The sequence below is a fragment of the Schistocerca gregaria genome, chromosome 4 (assembly GCF_023897955.1).
Source record: "Schistocerca gregaria isolate iqSchGreg1 chromosome 4, iqSchGreg1.2, whole genome shotgun sequence".
Taxonomy (NCBI): domain Eukaryota; kingdom Metazoa; phylum Arthropoda; class Insecta; order Orthoptera; family Acrididae; genus Schistocerca; species Schistocerca gregaria.
Window position 1 is genome coordinate 739,278,108 of NC_064923.1, and position 17,854 is coordinate 739,295,961.

General features: G+C 44.2%; 1 protein-coding gene across 1 annotated transcript in view; it reads right to left on the bottom strand.

The window, feature by feature from the left end:
* The window catches only part of LOC126267897 (SKI/DACH domain-containing protein 1-like), a 130,482-nt gene that overhangs the window by 1,583 nt on the left and 111,045 nt on the right, over window positions 1–17,854 (bottom strand). The window contains exon 6 of the mRNA XM_049973208.1: window positions 976–1,225. Within this exon, the coding sequence (XP_049829165.1) occupies window positions 976–1,225 (250 nt within the window). The remainder of the gene's footprint in view (window positions 1–975; window positions 1,226–17,854) is intronic.

Genomic DNA, 17,854 nt, shown 5'->3' on the forward strand with positions numbered 1-17,854 from the left:
TCTTGGTCTCCTTCTACGATTTTTACCCTCCACGCTGCCCTCCAATACTAAATTGGTGATCTCCTGATGCCTCAGAACATGTCCTACCAACCGATCCCTTCTTCTGGTCAAGTTGTGCCACAAACTTCTCTTCTCCTCAATCCTATTCAATACTTCCTCATTAGTTATGTGATCTACTCATCGAATCTTCAGCATTCTTCTGTAGCACCACATTTCGAAAACTTCTATTCTCTTCGTTTCCAAACTAGTTATCGTCCATGTTTAACTTCCATACATGGCTACGCTCTATACAAATACTTTCGGAAACGACCTCGTGAAATTTAAATCTATACTCGATGTTAACAAATTTCTGCATTTGACATCGTCTCTACTTCGACCATCATCAGTTATTTTGCTCCCCAAATAGCAACACTCATTTACTACTTTAAGTGTCTCATTTCCTACTATAGTTCTCTCAGCACCACCCAACTTAATTCGACTACATACCATCATCCTCATTTTGTTTTTGTTGATGTTCATCTTATATCCTCCTTTCAAGACACTCTCCATTCCGTTCAACTAGTCTTCCAGGTCTTTTGCTGTCTCTGACAGAATTACAAGTTTTTATTTCTTCTCCATGGATTTTAGTTCCTACTCCTTTACTGCTTCCTCAATATGCAGATTGAATAACATCGGGGAGAGGCTACAATCCTGTCTCACTCGCTTCCCAACCACTGCTTCCCTTTCATGTCCCTGGACTCTTATAACTGCCATCTGGTCTCTGTATAAATTATAAATAGTCTTTCGCTCCCTGCATTTTACCCCTGCCACCTTCAGAATTTGAAAGTAAGAATTCCAGTCAACATTGTTAAAAGCTTTCTCTAAGTCTACAAATGCTAGAAATATAGGTTAAAAAAAAAACAATAAAAAATAAAACAGTCAAACGGCGGTGTGTTGCTCTAAAAACATAATGTTTGTGGTTGGCGCACTTTATACATAGGCGCGCACGCTCAAGGGTTTAACGCTATCGACACTGGGCGAAGTGGAGGAATTCTCGTCTTGGGAGTCCCGCAAGGGCGCGATCAGCGAGCAGCGAGTAGCGGGGTGAGTCTGTTGGTGGTGGCGGTGCGGCAGGCCGCAGACACCCAGCCAGCCAGCCGGCTCTGCTACAGTAGCTGCCGCTGCGGCTGCTGCGGCGGCGGCGGCCGAGGCGCTCGAGAGGGTATCGCGTTTCTGGCGGCGGCTTCTGTCAACAGCGCCAGAGGGGGCCCCATTGTTGTGTCAGCAAACAGCCGGCGTTTCATGTGCCGCCGCGACATGTGTCCTGTCAGCGGGCGGGGTGGCGTCCAGCGTCTCCGCCCACCCCTGCAGCGTCGCGTCGGGAAGGAACACAGCGGCGGCGCGGTCACTGTTTCGTCTGCAGCCACACCCCTCCTCCTCCCTTCTGGGAAGAGGCGTCGACAGGTCAACAGGACTTGCACCACAGTAGGAACGAACACAGCAGGTATGTGCAGCGCCGGTTCGAGAGCATTTTTCCTCACAATCTGCCTGTCATTTGACATTCCTCTCTCTTCTATGCTTTCACTTATGCCCTAAATACCTGTATAATAAACCCCCTTCCGTAGCCGAATCGCAACCTGCACACTTTTCAAGCAGTTTACCCGAATACTGTTACAGATAACAGCATGAATTTAAACTGACACGTAAACGTAGACTCCGTCCACAGGCCATGGCGGGCTTATCAGTGCCGACCGACCACCATCTCATCCTACGCCACGGCATGAAGTATCGCGGGACGTGGAGCCAGCAGATCTCTCTCCTGGTCGTGGTCAGTTTTCGTGACCTGAAGCTCGGTCAAATAGCTCCTCAACTTCCGTTGCGAGACTGAGTGCAAGCCTTTCCAGTCCTCCCACCAAAGGAACATCCGTGGCAGTACCGTGAGACGAATCTGGGTCCTCAGCATGGTAGACAGACATGCTGACCATTCACCTGAAATTCAAATGAAAGTATTTGTACTGAGCTGCAAGCCATACGAGATCTGTTACAATGTATCTATAAACTTTAAAATATTGTTTTTAATACATGTGCAAGGTGGATAATAGTAAGCAGCGAAATCTGATACGTGTCGAAGTATACGATAACAGGAAGAAAACGTTTCAATAAAAATGTGCACGTAAACAATCCGTTTTGGAGATAACTGTCAATGTTTGGTTACATGCCACCATTACCTTGAACAGTAAATACTGTTCTAGTTAGTGCAAAAGAATTCGAAACATAAACTTTTCCTTTAAGACCCACGTCAGTTAGTGTCAGATATCACTCATATCCTACGTCACCTTGCACAAGATTGAAAAATGCGGTATATGCTGACACAACGTCTGATGCGCCTGTATGGTCGAATACGTAGAAAGAGCCAAGACCATTGCCTCCAAGAACGTCTGACCACAATCCTCAGTCGGCCGAGTTGGCCGAGCGGTTCTAGGCGCTACAAACTGGAACCGCGAGACCGCTACGATCGCAGGTTCGAATCCTGCCTCGGACATGGATGTGTGTGATGTCCTTAAGTTAAGCTAGGTTTAAGTAGTTCTAAGTCTAGGGGACTGATGACCTCAGATGTTAAGTCTCATAATGCTTAGAGCCATTTGAACCAAGTAAACACTCAGCACTTTCATACGGGAAGCATCTAGCTCACAAGGCATGTGGAAGGAGATACGGGTACAAACAAGATTAAGAAGGCATAAGGATGTTTAAATATAAGTGTACTTTCTTCTTCTTCTTCTTTTTCTACTTCTTTTGAGTTTTCCTACTAGATGTTACTCGTATTCTCCTTCCAGTAGTCTCGGTTACTCCAATCGAAAGCTGTTAAACCCTTGTCATCCACTGCTCGATCAATATATAATTCACACGACGTCCCCTTTTACTCTTTCTCGTAGTCCGCATTAATATCATCTTACGCTTCCTGTTATTTCTTAGTCTTTTGCCATGTCCAATCACTGCAGACTTTTATTCTCCAATCTGCCTTTTATGGATTGTGTCACTTCGGTTTTCCCTCATATTTTAGAAGTTTTGATTCTGTTTTCACAGGTGATATCCAGCATCTTCTCATACAATCCAATTCCACTGCTGATTTTCGCTTTTTTTATTCGTAAGCGCCCACATTTTTGAACCATAAGTAACTATATTGTCGGTGATACCATGGAATATCCTTTTTTAGTCTGTCGAGTAATAGTATTGTTCATAACCAGTCCATGTAGAGACTTTGTCGATCATTTACCCATCGATGCTTTGGTCTCAATATCTTTGTCGCAGGTTCGGTCACTGGATATAAATGCAACACAAATATTTAAAAATGTCACATTTTTTTCCATTTTCCCCATCTTCGGTGCCAAAATTAGTTCTTTGTTTACCAACACACATAATAAAGGGTGAATGAAAAAGTCCTTTACAACTTTTGAATGATACAGAAATTTATTGAGGTATCTTACAGAATCGGCAGACGGGTAATTTTATATAAAACCATCTTACATTTCACATAAAAGTGTAAAGTGTCATTTTCGACGATGTGACTATCATTTGTGATGCAACAGAGATCCCACTGGTTCAGATGGCTCTGAGCACTATGGGACTTAACATCTGAGGTCATCAGTCCCCTAAAACTTAGAACTACTTAAACCTAAGTAACCTAAGGATATCACACACATCCATGCCTGAGGCAGGATTCGAACCTGCGACCGTAGAGGTCGCGCGGTTCCAGACTGAAGTGCCTAGAACCGGTCTGCCACACCGGCTGGCGATCCCAGTGTTGATCAGTTTCTTCACACATAGAAAATACGTTGTACTATGGAAGCTTAGATTCGATTTTTCTGGTTGAGTAAATTGTTTGGTAGGGGAGGAACATACAGTCTTTAACCAAATGCCACAGAAAGAAATCCAATGATTTCAAGTCTAGAGAGGGAGGTGTAATTGCCATTGGCCCTTCAAGACCAACTCATCGACCTGGAAAGCGATTATTGAGGAAAGCTCGAATTTCCGTTAGGAAATGAGGTGGTGCTTGGAGGTTCTTTAGCGTACTGGATGTGAAATTGAAGCCTAACAGTTGTTGCGAAGTTCGTTGCATTAAACCAAAACACACAGCGAGAACACTCCGCACCAGTGAAAGTAGCCGTTTAAGTGTGCACCACGCTCCTGCTGGCGGAATGGGGTACTAATGCACTATCCTGAATCAAACGTAAGATTCTACATCTACATCTACAATTATAATCCCAAGCCACACAACGGTGTGTGGCGGAGGGCACTTTACGTCCCACTGTCATTACCTCCCTTTCCTGTTCCAGTCGCGTATGGTTCACGGGAAGAACGACTGCCGGAAAACCTCCGTGCTCGCTCGAATCTCTCTAATTTTACATTCGTGATATTCTCGGGAGGTATAAGTAGGGGGAGCAATATATTCGATACCTCATCCTGAAACGCACCCTCTCGAACCCTGGTCAGCAAGCTACACCGCGATGCAGAGCGCCTCTCTTGCAGAGTCTGCTACTTGAGTTTGCTAAACATCTCCGTAGCGTTATCACGCTTACCAAATAACCCTGTGACGAAACGCGCCGCTCCCCTTTGGATCTCTATCTCCTCTGTCAACCCGACCTGGTACAGATCCCACACTGACGAGGAATGCTCAAGTATAAGTCGAACGGTAATCCACCTCCTTTGTTGATGGACTACAATTTCTAAGGACTCTCCCAATGAATCTCAACCTGGCACCCGCCTTACCAACAATTAACTTTACATGATCATTCCACTTCAAATCGTTCCGTACGCATACTCCCAGATATTTTACAGAAGTAACTGATACCAGTGTTTGTTCCGCTGTCATATAATCACACAATAAAGGATCCCTCTTTCTATGTATTCGCAATACATTACATTTATCTATGTTAGGGGTCAGTTGCCACTCCCTGCAACAAGTGCCTTTCCGCTGCAGATCTTCCTGCACTTCGCTGCGATTTTCTAATGCTGAAATTTCGCTGTATACTACAGCATCACCTGCGAAAAGCCGCATGGAACTTCCGACACCATATACTAGGTTATCTGCTACAAAATGAAGCATCTATCGATTCTGTAAGTTATCTCAATAAATTTCTGTATCATTCCAAAGTAGTGAAGTCCTTTTTAACTCTCGTTGCACAATAATCTTTCGTAAAATCAGGTCGTGTTCTAGTTTTCCGAATGCTTTCCTAGGACAGGGGCGGAGAGCGTGTGGTGCGGCGAGCAGACAGTGCCGCTCCGTTTCCTCGCCGCGGCCGCTCGTACTTTGCTTATGAGACGCGATCGGGGCGCTGGGGCTGCCGGCGATGGTAGATTTATGGGGCGAGATGTGGCGCGGATGGTCTCCGGTCTGCAGATGGACGCCAGATAGGGCCGGGCGGCGCATTGCTGATCAAGTCGTAGCGGCGGGCGCGGGCAGCCAATGGCGCAGCGGTCCGCGCGCCGGACCGGCTCGCCTTGTCAATTTGTGCGCACAGATGTCGCCGATATGTAAAATAAATTATATACCCCGCTCGTGCGCGCAGCGGCGCTCGTTTCGCTGGAAATGCCCCCGCTTATGCGGCGTACGGCGCAGGTAAGTGGCCGCGATAGCAGGCCCTCCTTGTTCTCTGTCCGCGTCAACGCCGGCGTAAAAGCCTTTTACGGGAGAAGCGAGGGATAAACGCAAGCGGACGCGGGGCCTTTTACATGTCAGAAAATCGGTGGTCGATGCCTGTTGCATGTCCATCATTTGTCACAGGAGGGGATTTTGTTGTCTGGTGTCGGCGGCCTGCTCTTACACCTGTTTCGCTTTATTAACGCCGTACACATACGAGGGAGTGAGGACGACAGCCTTTCTCGGTTACAATTTGAATCTACCACTCCCTTACCACAAGCGTTCGTAGAGGAATATAAGCACAATTCACGCCCTGGTAAATATACCCAAAAGGAAAATATGGGTTATTTATAACGCGATCTGACTTTGGACTAATAATAAGGAGATGACAAAGGTTCCACAACACACAACGACAGAGCAAAGACATCCGGCAATAATACCATTTGGACATTGAAACTGACAACCGAATTAGCTGAGCGGTTCTAGGCGCCATGGACTGGAACTGCGCGACTGCTACCGTCGCAGGTTCGAGTCCTGCCTCGGGCATGGATGTGTGTGATATCCTTAGGTTAGTTAGGTTTAAGTAGTTCTAAGTTTTAGGGGACTGATGACCTCAGATGTTAAGTCCCATATTGCTCAGAGCCATTTGAACCAGTGGGGTCTCTGTTGCATCACAAATGATAGGCACATCGTCGAAATGACACTTTACACTTTTATGTGAAATGTAAGATGGTTTTATATAAAATTACCCGTCTGCCGATTCTGTAAGATACCTCAATAAATTTCTGTATCATTCAAAAGTTGTAAAGGACTTTTTCATTCACCCTTTATTATTGTGCTCATGTGAATAAGAAAATAACCAAAACCATTAAATTTAAGAGCCACATTAAAATGTTCTTAAATTCAGTCTTAAGTTCCACAACGTTATGTACGTTACAGTGCACTGGCAGGTTTCTCAATACATGTCTACCCATCTACCTGGTTTCGGCCATCTCAGTCAGCAACGCTGCTCGGTGCCATAGACATCAGCAAGGTCACACTGCAGTCCTTAACGTCCGCCCCTTTAGCTGAATGGTCAGCGTGTCGGTTGCCACGCACGGGGGCCTGGGTTCGGTTCCCTGCTGAGGAGAGAGATCAACTTCTGAGGTCATCAGTCCCCTAGAACTTAGAACTACTTAAACCTAACTAACCTAAGGACATCACACACATCCATGCCCGAGGCACGATTCGAACCTGCGACTGTAGCGGTCACGGGGTTCCAGACTGAAGCGCCTAGAACCGCACGTAAACACCGGCCGGCAAAGAAAGGTATCAGAGCAAAGGACATTCAAGGCTATTTTCAGAACACACTGGGGGACTCTGCTCCTTCATACTCAACTGTTGCCAAGAGGAAAAATAAGTTCAGATTTGATCGGTAGAGTGTAGATGATGATCCGCGATGTGGTCGGCCAAGATGCGTCACTACTCCAGAAATCACTGCAAAAGTGCACAAAACCGGTCATCAAGGATCGTCGATCGAAATTTTGTGAAATTTCTCGTGGCTTGTCAGATGTCATGTGCAAGGGTATATCACACTTTAACTGAAGAATTAGAAATGAAAAAGTATCTGCAAGATGGGTGCCGCGACTCTTGACGCGCGCCAGCACACTGAAACGTCCACTTGGAAAAATTAATGAAACCTCTTACGTATTTCGATTTTCAAACAGCTGAGCAGAACTGAACGTACTCAGACATTTCGCTCTTTACTTATTCTGATCAACACTAAACTGACACACAATATTTTTAGCGCCACGCAATCTGACTTTCAAAAATCCCTACAAAAGAATGACCCTGACTAACAATAACCTATACCTTTCATGAATCACTTACCTTACAAAAATCTTCGTTACTCAGACTACTGAAATACAGCGTGCGCCAATGCTGCCGACTGAATAAAAGATTCTAACTACTGAAGGCATAGTTAACAAATGAAAGATTTTTATGGAAAACAAACAATGTATTTACCTTAATAGTGTTCAAAAGTGAATATATATATATATATATATATATATATATATATATATATATATATATATATATATATATATATATATATATAAGATAAGGTGGATAGATCACGTAACTAATGAGGAGGTATTGAATAGGATTGGGGAGAAGAGAAGTTTGTGGCACAACTTGACTAGAAGAAGGGATCGATTGGTAGGACATGTTTTGAGGCATTAAGGGATCACAAATTTAGCATTGGAGGGCAGTGTGGAGGGTAAAAATCGTATAGGGAGACCGAGAGATGAGTACACTAAGCAGATTCAGAAGGATGTAGGTTGCAGTAGGTACTGGGAGATGAAGAAGCTTGCACAGGATAGAGTAGCATGGAGAGCTGCATCAAACCAGTCTCAGGACTGAAGACCACAACAACACACATATATATAATTTACTCTTTCTGGCGGACACACGTCCAGATCGTCCGCTCTTAAAACTCCGACTTCTCTCTGCCCACATCCACCATTGGTGGCGGGGCGGCTCACCTCCAACTGCGCAACGCTACGCAATGTTGATATCCATCTGCCCAACACTACAATAGAGAATATTTCAACAATGCCAACCAGCCACAGACAGCACACAGCACAGCCAGTGATTTTCATACAGAGCGCTATGTGGCGTTACCAACATAAAAACCTAAACAACCTACTTACAACACATTTGCCGTCGCCGTGGCAGAATTACACGAACTAAGGAATGAATTGTGCTACACCCGCGTTATTCACCTGTTATATGTCCCAGAATTGAGAATTTTTCTTAGTGGACCAAGATTCAGTTCAAACGAAGAATTGGTGGCTGGAGTTGACAACTATTTTGCAGGCCTAGAGGAAACTTATTTTCGATATGGTATCAAGGCACTAAACATCACTGGCCAAGTGCATTAATCTACAAGGAGACTACACTTAAAAATAAGATAAGTTTCAACGATGTAAGTTCCGAGAACTTTTGAAACCACCCTCGTACAATTGGTGGGATGTGGGAAACCGCCTAAAAGCTAAGGCCGGGCGGGACAGCACACCGACTACTAGCCGTTAATCCACGGGGCGAATTCGATATTTAGCGGTATACCTCCCAGTTCCGAAAGCGCTGGCGTTAACACGCATGGCGGGTCCAACTGGCTTTAGTAATGCATCTTCCTAGCAGTCACCTACACCACCTAATAAACTCAGAACATAATTCCTGTAGACGAAAGTTAGTAATTACAAATTCGTCGTCTCACCACCATATGATCCCAGAGTGCTGCGTCAGCATCAACTTATAAATTATACTCTGTAAATAAAAAAAATACACGCTCTAAGACAGAAAAAGGACAACGGCGCATCATGAAGGAATTACCGCAATGGGACGGAAATCGGTAGATGTAATGTACATGTACAGACAAACAAATGATTACAGTTTCAAAGCAATTGGGTGATTTATGCAGGAAAAACAGTTTCACGAATTGAAGAACTCAATAACGGCTTGGTCCTTCTCTGGCCCTTACGTGACCAGTTACTGGGCTTGTTATTGATTGATAGAGTTTCTGAATGTCCTCCCGGTGGGTATCGTGCCAAGTTTTGTCCAATTGGCAAGTTAGATAGCCAAAATCCCGAGCTGGATGGAGGGCCCTGCCCATAATGCTCCAAACTTCCTCATCTGGCGAGAATCCGCCGACCTTGCTGGCCAGGGAGGGGTGGAAACTCTCGCCTTGTGCAGGCGGACATTATTTTTGCTGAAACGTTAGCCCAGAATGCCTCATCATGAAAGGCAAAAAAGCGGCGCGTAGGAATTTCGTTGACATAGTCAATTGTACATAGCACTTTTTCCGCTGTATGTGCACAAACGCAAGCAATACTTTTATGCTCCGTAATCGTCAACGGCTTTCTGACGTCACCACTAAGTGCAGCGCGCTTCGTCAGAAAGCCAGCAGAAGGACCACGTGGCGGCCATGCGGCCTGTGGCCGCAACACAACGGCTTCCGGCAGAGCAGAAGACGCCCTCGGCCAGCGGCCGAAGACAGTGTGCTGTCATGGTCGCCGCCCCGTACACATGTTGTTAAGACAGGACACGCAGAATGTTTTCAGAAGAAGTAAATGAAATGAGATGCGGTTTTCGCTAAGTTTTAACGGAAAATATAGCAAATTTTCTGACATATGTAAGCAATTTTTAACAGCCGATGGCAGCCATACACGCAAAGCTACTTACCCCAGTGCCAGCTCAGTTTCGCAGTCTCCTTCACTCAGTGCCGACCATTTTTACAGTACTTTGTCCCTTTGGAGCAGATTCAGGAATATAATCACAAATATGTTTCTCTTATCGAGTAATAAAGCCTATTATTTCCTCTTCAAATACACATCACTTACGGTGCCCTACTTTGTAACCTTTCATCATCCCAATCAAAACCAAAGAAGTTGTATTTAGTTAGGGAAAAAATTGGTTTTGCGTGTTATAGGCTATTTATTTATATTAATGGCAAAGCTTACGTATTTATAGGCAGAGGTAATGATGCTGTTGCACGTTTTCTCCCGCTTCCGCTTGACGTCTGCGAACGCTTCAGAGGTTCTCAGGGCCTGTGCTTTCACTGTCAGAGCTCGATTCTGAAATAACACGTGTATGCTGAACGGGTATGAATGACATTAAGAGCGACCGGAGTAGCCGCGCGGTTGAAGGTGCCATGTCACGAACTGTGGCGCCCGTCCCGCCGGAGGTTCGAGTCCTCTCTCGGTAATGGCAGTGCGTGTTGTTCTTAGCATCAGTCCGTTTAAGTGGTGTATAAGTCTAGGAACCAATGACCTCAGAAGTTTTCCCCCCTAGGTAATTCACACACATACACTCGCATAATGACATTTAGCGTAAGAGCGAAGAGATAAGGAAAAGAAATAGCACCATTATTTCATCTGAACTTGTGCAGAAAATATGTATGAAAAGTATAAAAAATTACAACAGTTATCTTACCTGATCCTAATTTACCATCAGTTTGATCTTCATATTTGTCACAGCAATCAAAAACACCACTCAGATTGTCTTCTGATTCTTCAAGAATGCGGAGAATTTCAGTGTCATTTAATGGGCTGCAGCATCACATGTTGCTTCCAATACGAACACTCTCGTACTGGTAACTCACAATCGACTGTAGGATGTGCTTGTTTCACAAAGTCAATAGGCCTGTGGTGCGTCCAAAAATGGTTCAAATGGTCTAAGCACCACAAGACTTAACATCTGAGGTCATCAGTCCCCTACAACTTGGAACTACTTAAACCTAACTAAGGACATTACACACATCCATGCCCGAGGCAGGATTCGAACCTGCGACCGCAGCAGCAACGCGGACCGCAGCACCGTATTCTGCCTGTTTACAGTTCTCTGTATGTGAATACGCAAGTGATCGCTTCTCATCGGACTACGCCTTACATATGAACGTGTACGATGAAGGTAATGTGATCAGTGCAACATTGTTGCAATCTGTCGTAGAAACGCCCCACGGAATGTAAAACTGACTGTCCGTGCATCTACTGAGAACAGCTGTTTTATCACGACAGTGGGAAGTAGCAGATGGAAATGAATCGCACCTTGAATACATAATGGAGCCTGCGATTGAAAGACTTTTGTGATGGGATGGAGGAAGCCGGCGGGCCGCTGTAGCTCAGCACTTGCCGGGGGCAGCGACCGACAGCGCCGGTGGCGGCTGCCGCATGGTGGATGGCCGGCTAATGCCCCGAGTGTTTGCTCAGCGCCACGCTCCGCTCCGCACCCCTGTTTGCGCGCGCCGCTTAATCCACTTCCCGCATTGGCATTGTGCTGCATTTGCGAAAAAAGAGGGCCGCGCGTCTAAGCTAATTACTACAGTTTTCTGTCCGGCAGTAATTACTTCGCGCCAGTCCATTAAGCGGGATTGGAAGCCTCCGGCGCGTTGCCAAGAATCGCGGTGTGAGCCACAGCGGTTGGGTGGCCGGCCTGTATGCTTTCTGGCTCTCTACCGTCCGCCTTCCTCCCCCATCCCTCCCCCCCACCCCACCCACCCATACCTCAGCCACCACAGCCTTTTTTTCCTCTGGGAAATCGAGTAATGATCCCGAAAGCAGAGCCGATATTCCATTAGGGCGAACGGCGACCTCTTTATTGGATAATCGGGCAGATTGTCGGGGAAAGGTCCTCGGCAGACCGGAAGGGATTAACGAAATGAACAAAACTCGATGCGCTCACCACGAGAGAGAAAGAAGGAAATCCCGGCGGCACGACCCGACCCGACCCGTTCGTTTAACTACCACTTTTCTTTTTCCCGAGGCCACTTCAGAGGCATCCGGCTGCCCACTGGTTTCAGCCCTTCAAAACATCTTTTGCTGTGGATCTGCAGAGATGAATTTAGGCGTGTAAGATGGTCACAAATTGCTGGACGATTTCGTGCAGCTATATTGTTCAGACGCTGATCATAAATGCTACGTTTTTCTCAAAACAGATAGATTTTAACTTACACGTTAATATATGGCTTATTTCTACCTTCCATCTGTAAACCTACACATTGCGAAATTACATATCTGTTCCATTCGTAGTTGCAAGATATTCACAACTGAAAGAAACAGCCCGAGATTTTCCTAGAAAGTGTAACGATATGTAGCCCGTGTAAAATTAAGTCTGTATTGTTCTGTTTTTGTTTTCGTTTTTTCAATGTAACAAATCAAAGGTAAACATCATTGCCTAATATATCTCCGTGATACATTACTGTCCAGTAAACCACTGACGTGGCAGCTACGACTTGCTATATTGTAACCATTTTTAGCCGAGTACTAAGTTATTCTGGCTATTCAAGTATTCCTTATACATCAGGGAAACAGATTCACATGCTGCAAATTGTTGATGTTTATTACAATGGCTTTCACAATGTCATGTGAGAAACGAGCAAGTTGGGTTTCGCATGACTGATGTTTTCAAAATCCATGATGGTTCGCACAGAGGAGGCCATTCTCTTCTAAGGTTCCTGCTTTCAGTATTTTTTGATATCTGATAACCATTTGACTCAGTGCCATGCCGACGAAAGTATGACAAAATGCAAAGAGACGGGATTCGTCACTGAACTGTATATTTCTTGATAGGCAGATACTTAGCATTTAACTTGGATGGTCAGGTATCCTCAGATATGTAAGTAACTTCAGCAGCGCTCCAAGGAACTGTGCTGCAATTTTTACTGTTCATCTGGTGCATTAATAACCTGGCAGACAATGTTACGTGATAGTACTCTCAGACCTTCTATCTACATTTGAGTACTATCTCAAAAACGGTGGTTGATTAGGCAAAAAACTTTAAATTTTCAAAAATTTAAAATTACTCACTTAACAAAACGGTAAAATGTTGTACCTTATCACCACACTATCAATGTCGCAGCAGTAACAATAGTAGAAATATTAGTGATCGTGTTATTGGTATCCAGATGTGTCGTATTACATATCCGTCCCCGGGAGCTAAATGGTCGGCGTCACGAACTGTAAGTTCTCTGAGCCCGGGTTCGATTCCCGGTTGGGTCGGCGAATTTTCTCCATCCAGGGATTGGCTGTTATCATCATCCTATCATCCGCGTAGCGTTGCGCAGTTGGAGGTGAGCCGCCAGCAGTGGTGGACGTGAGGAGAGAGATGGCGGAGTTTTGAAATTTGTAAGAATTGATGTCAAGAACTGATATATATATTATGACTATTAAGGTAAATACATTGTTTGTTCTCTATTAAAATATTTCATTCTCTAACTATGCCTATCAATAGTTAGTGCCTTCTGCAGTTTGAATCTTTTATTTAGCTGGCAGTAGTGGTGCTCGCTGTATTGCAGTAGTTTGAGTAATGAAGATTTTTACGAGGTAAGTGATTTGTGGAACATATAGGTTAATGTTAGTCAGGGCCATTCTCTTGTAGGGATTACTGAAAGTCAGATTGCGTTGCGCTAAAAAAAATTGTGTGTCAGGTTAAACACAGTCTTGTACAATTTTTAAAAAGGGGACGTTTCAGATTAAATAAATAAATAAATAAATTGTATTACATTTTAAAACCAAATGTAAAAGCAATAATTAATACAGACAGGCATTTATAAAGGGTGAAAAAAATTTCGCGCATTTGGACTTCATAGCGCGATTCCTCAGATACTAGTAAAACAAAACCTCTGGTAGCAATTAAAACAGTCCTGTGCAGTTGGTACAGTAGGTAGCTGTTTGGGTCAGCATGCAAAATGTCGAGTGTTTGATTCTGGATTGAGGCATATTTATCTTTATTTTCTAAAAGTAGTCTGCGTGGTACGGTATCTGACTTCCTAGTCGTCATACAGCGATTACAGTGGGTCAATTGCAAAACATGTGCAATTACACATTACGAACAGAGAAATGGAAGTTCAACCATTTCTGTTGATCAGCTCTTAAAGAATCCTTTTGCACTTCGTGGAGTGAATTTTTTCGTGCCGCTGCATCTACTAGATTCCAGGCGGCCTCTTTTCTGATTGCCTTCTCCAATGGTCCCATTGAAATTATTTGCAATGCACGTTGCTAGCCCTACTGGTGACTTAAGGCCGTCACGGGTTGTAATGGACCTTGTAAGTAGGCTGTTTAGGTTTTCTTATTGGTAACGCCGCTTAGCGCTCGGTATGAGAAATCACTGGCTGTGCTGTGCGCAGTGTGTGTTTAGTTTGCATTGTTGTCTGCCATTGTAGTGTTGAGCAGAGGCAGCTGGATGCTAACAGCGCGTAGCGTTGCGCAGTTGGTGGTGAGCCGCCAGCAGTGGTGGACGTGGGTAGAGAGATGGCGGAGTTTTGAAATTTGTAAGAATTGGTGTCACGAACTGATATATATATTATGACTAGTGAGGTAAATACAATGTTTGTTCTCTATTAAAATCTTTCATTTGCTAACTATGCCTATCAGTAGTTAGTGCCTTCAGTAGTTTGAATCTTTTATTTAGCTGGCAGTAGTGGCGCTCGCTGTATTGCAGTAGCTTGAGTAACGAAGATTTTTGTGAGGTAAGTGATTTGTGAAACGTATAGCTTAATGCTAGTCATGACCATTCTTTCGTAGGGAATTTTGGAAGTCAGATTGCGTTGCGCTAAAAATATTGTGAGTCAGTTTAAGCACAGTCTTGTATAAATTGTTCTAAGGGGACGTTTCAACCTGAACGTGGCAAGGATAATAATCGGCATTAATGGATGGTACCACTGGGGGAGGCACACAGAAAACACATCTAGAATCTAGAATGCGGAATACGCAGTGGTGCGAAACAAAATAGCAAAGAAAATAAATATTTCACGACCCAGAATCGAACCCTCGACCTTCTGCATGCTGACCCGAAATACTATCCACTGGACTACTGCTCGCAACTCCTGGCAACGGCGTGTACCGTCCACGTGATTACAGTGTTGCCAGATTGCCGATCTTTAACGTCCATTTACTGTCCGAAATATGCGCAGGACGAAATTTTGTGAGAGACGGTTTTGGACTGCCAGTATGTGAGGAATTGCGCTGCGAAGTCCGAGTGCGCGAATTTTTCTTCACCCTGTATGGGGTGATTTTTTCCACCGTGTATAAATTCTAGGGATTGATCGAAAAAGATACCGAACAAAAAAGGTCTAATGAACTAAGGCCCGGGAATGCATGGTTTATTTTATTTATTATTTATTCAGTCATACATTGTTACAGAGATGTGGGCTAATTCACACTGCACCATGCAGTCACAATTACAGTATGTGTTGAAATTGGTTTCCATGTACCTCAGCGCATGCGTGTACGCCCCTCAGCAAGTGTAGGTTGAAACATTCCCTTAGAAAAATTAAGAATGACTGTGCTGGTAAACCTCTACGTTATTTGATTTTGAAACAGCTGAGCAAAACTGAACGTACTCAGACATTTCTCCCTTTACTTATTCTGATCAACACTAAACTGACACACAATATTTTTAGCGCAACGCATTCTAACTTTTAATAATGCCTACAAAAGAATGGCCCTGACTAACAATAACCTATACTTTACACGAATCACTTACCTCACAAAAATCTTCAGTACTCGAACTACTGCAATAGAGCGAGCGCCTATACTGCCAGCTAAATAAAAGGTTCTAACTACTGAAGGCACTAACTTCTAATAGGCATATAGTTAGCAAATAAAAGATTTTGATACAGAACAAACAATATTTTTACCTCATAGTAAATTTGTGAGACTGGATGTCATAACATTCAATCTTACAAATTTCCTTTTTCTGATGGACACACATCCAGATCGTCCGCTCTCAAAACTCTGCCATCTCTCTACCCACATCCACCACAGCTCGCAGCTCACCTCCAACTGCCCAACACTATAATAGCGAATATTCCAACAATGCCAACCAGCCACAGATTGCTCACAGCACAATCAGTGATTTTCATACAGAGCCTACTTACAAGTTTCATATGTTCACATCGGCCAGGCTGCATCCGAACAGTGTCAAAGGCAGCATGTATAGGCTGCTCCAGTGTCTCCACATCTGGAACGAGATATGCATACAAGATACTTTTGAGATGGTCCCATAAACAGAAATCGCACGGATTGAGATCCAGTGAACGAGAAGGCCAAGCAACTGGATCTCCTCGTCCGATCCATCGACCAGGGAAGACACGACTGAGACGCGTCCGAAAGTTAACGGCGAATTGCTCTGGAGCACCAACATGTAGCAGCCAGATAACCCTTCGAATCATCAGTAACACTTCTTCCAGCGCGGGAGGCAAAGTGAACGGTAAAAAACGCGATTCCAGACTGTAGCGCCTAGAACCGTTCGGCCACCCTGGCCGGCTGAGCTCCGGAATAGGATAAGGTGTAGTTTTTGGAGGTTTGGCTTTAAAGTTTGGCTGAAAAGAACAAAAATGTAGTTGGAAAGTGTTGTGTGAATTGACAGACATGTTCTATTTGTATTAAATTATTGTCACTATTATGTACTTGTGTTACATGTTTTACTAAACTCCTACTCTGTGTGAGTTAAGTAATTCACTACTGTAAAGAATTTATTGGTAAACAGGAAGTTTTTAATTGTTTTTTAAGCAGATATGTACTAGTAATCTCTTTAATCTCCATACACAGTTTTTTTGTATGATTTTATTCACTGGTGAAAAAATTGGCAAAAGTTTTGTATTATGGTCGTAGAAATATTTGCTTGCACAGAAATATTCGAGGTATAACTTGACGCTTATGGTGGAGAAATCGCGAACTGACGAAAACATTTCAAAGTTATTAGACTTTCGACCTGGGGAACATTTCGGCACAGGATGGTATCCAGCAGTTCCACTGGTAATACCGGGCAATCAGCAACAAAGAGAAGACCATCACAGGTGCTCAGTGAGTTTTAGCCTAACAGCCGCAGAAGAGGTGCCGCAAACTCACCTGTTCTGAAGTAAGTGAATCCGGACACTGGTAACAATTCAAGACTTACATAGATTAATGATCTGTAATGATTCAAGAAAAATGGAAGAGCACATCCAAGCACATAAAAATAATCAGCGCAATGTGACGCATCAAATAAAATGCCAGCAGTAGCTTTATTAACAAAAACATAAAAGCTATAAACTACAGCAAAACTAGTAACAAAAATGGTTCAAATGTCCCTGAGCACTATGGGACTTAATATCTGAGGTCATCAGTCCCATAGAACTTAGAACTACTTAAACCTAGCTAACCTTAGGACATCACACACATCCATGCCCGACGCAGGATTCGAACCTGCGACCGTAGCAGCAGCGCGATTCCGGACTGAAGCGCCTAGAACCGCTCGGCCACCGCGGCCGGCAAAACTAGTAACATTTCTACAAACAATTCAAGTATTAAATTTTAAATAATGTAGTCAGGCACGATCAGCCAAGTGTTGGACTATAGCATAGTACCGTAGCTATCATTGCAGTAATTAAAATTACCGTACGTTATTTTGTTCCTGCGGATTGAGTAATTTTAAATATTTTATTGTGTAAATGTGTCGCATCAGAGTTGGGTTGGGTTGTTTTGGGGAAGGAGACCAGCCAGCGAGGTCATCGGTCTCATCGGATTAGGAAAGGATGGGGAAGGAAGACGGCCGTGCCCTTTCAAAGGAACCATCCCGGCATTTGCCTGGAGCGATTTAGGGAAATCACGGAAAACCTAAATCAGGATGGCCGGAAGCGGGATTGAACCGTCGTCCTCCCGAATGTGAGTTCAGTGTTTAACCACTGCTCTACCCCGCCCGGTGTCGCATCAGAAG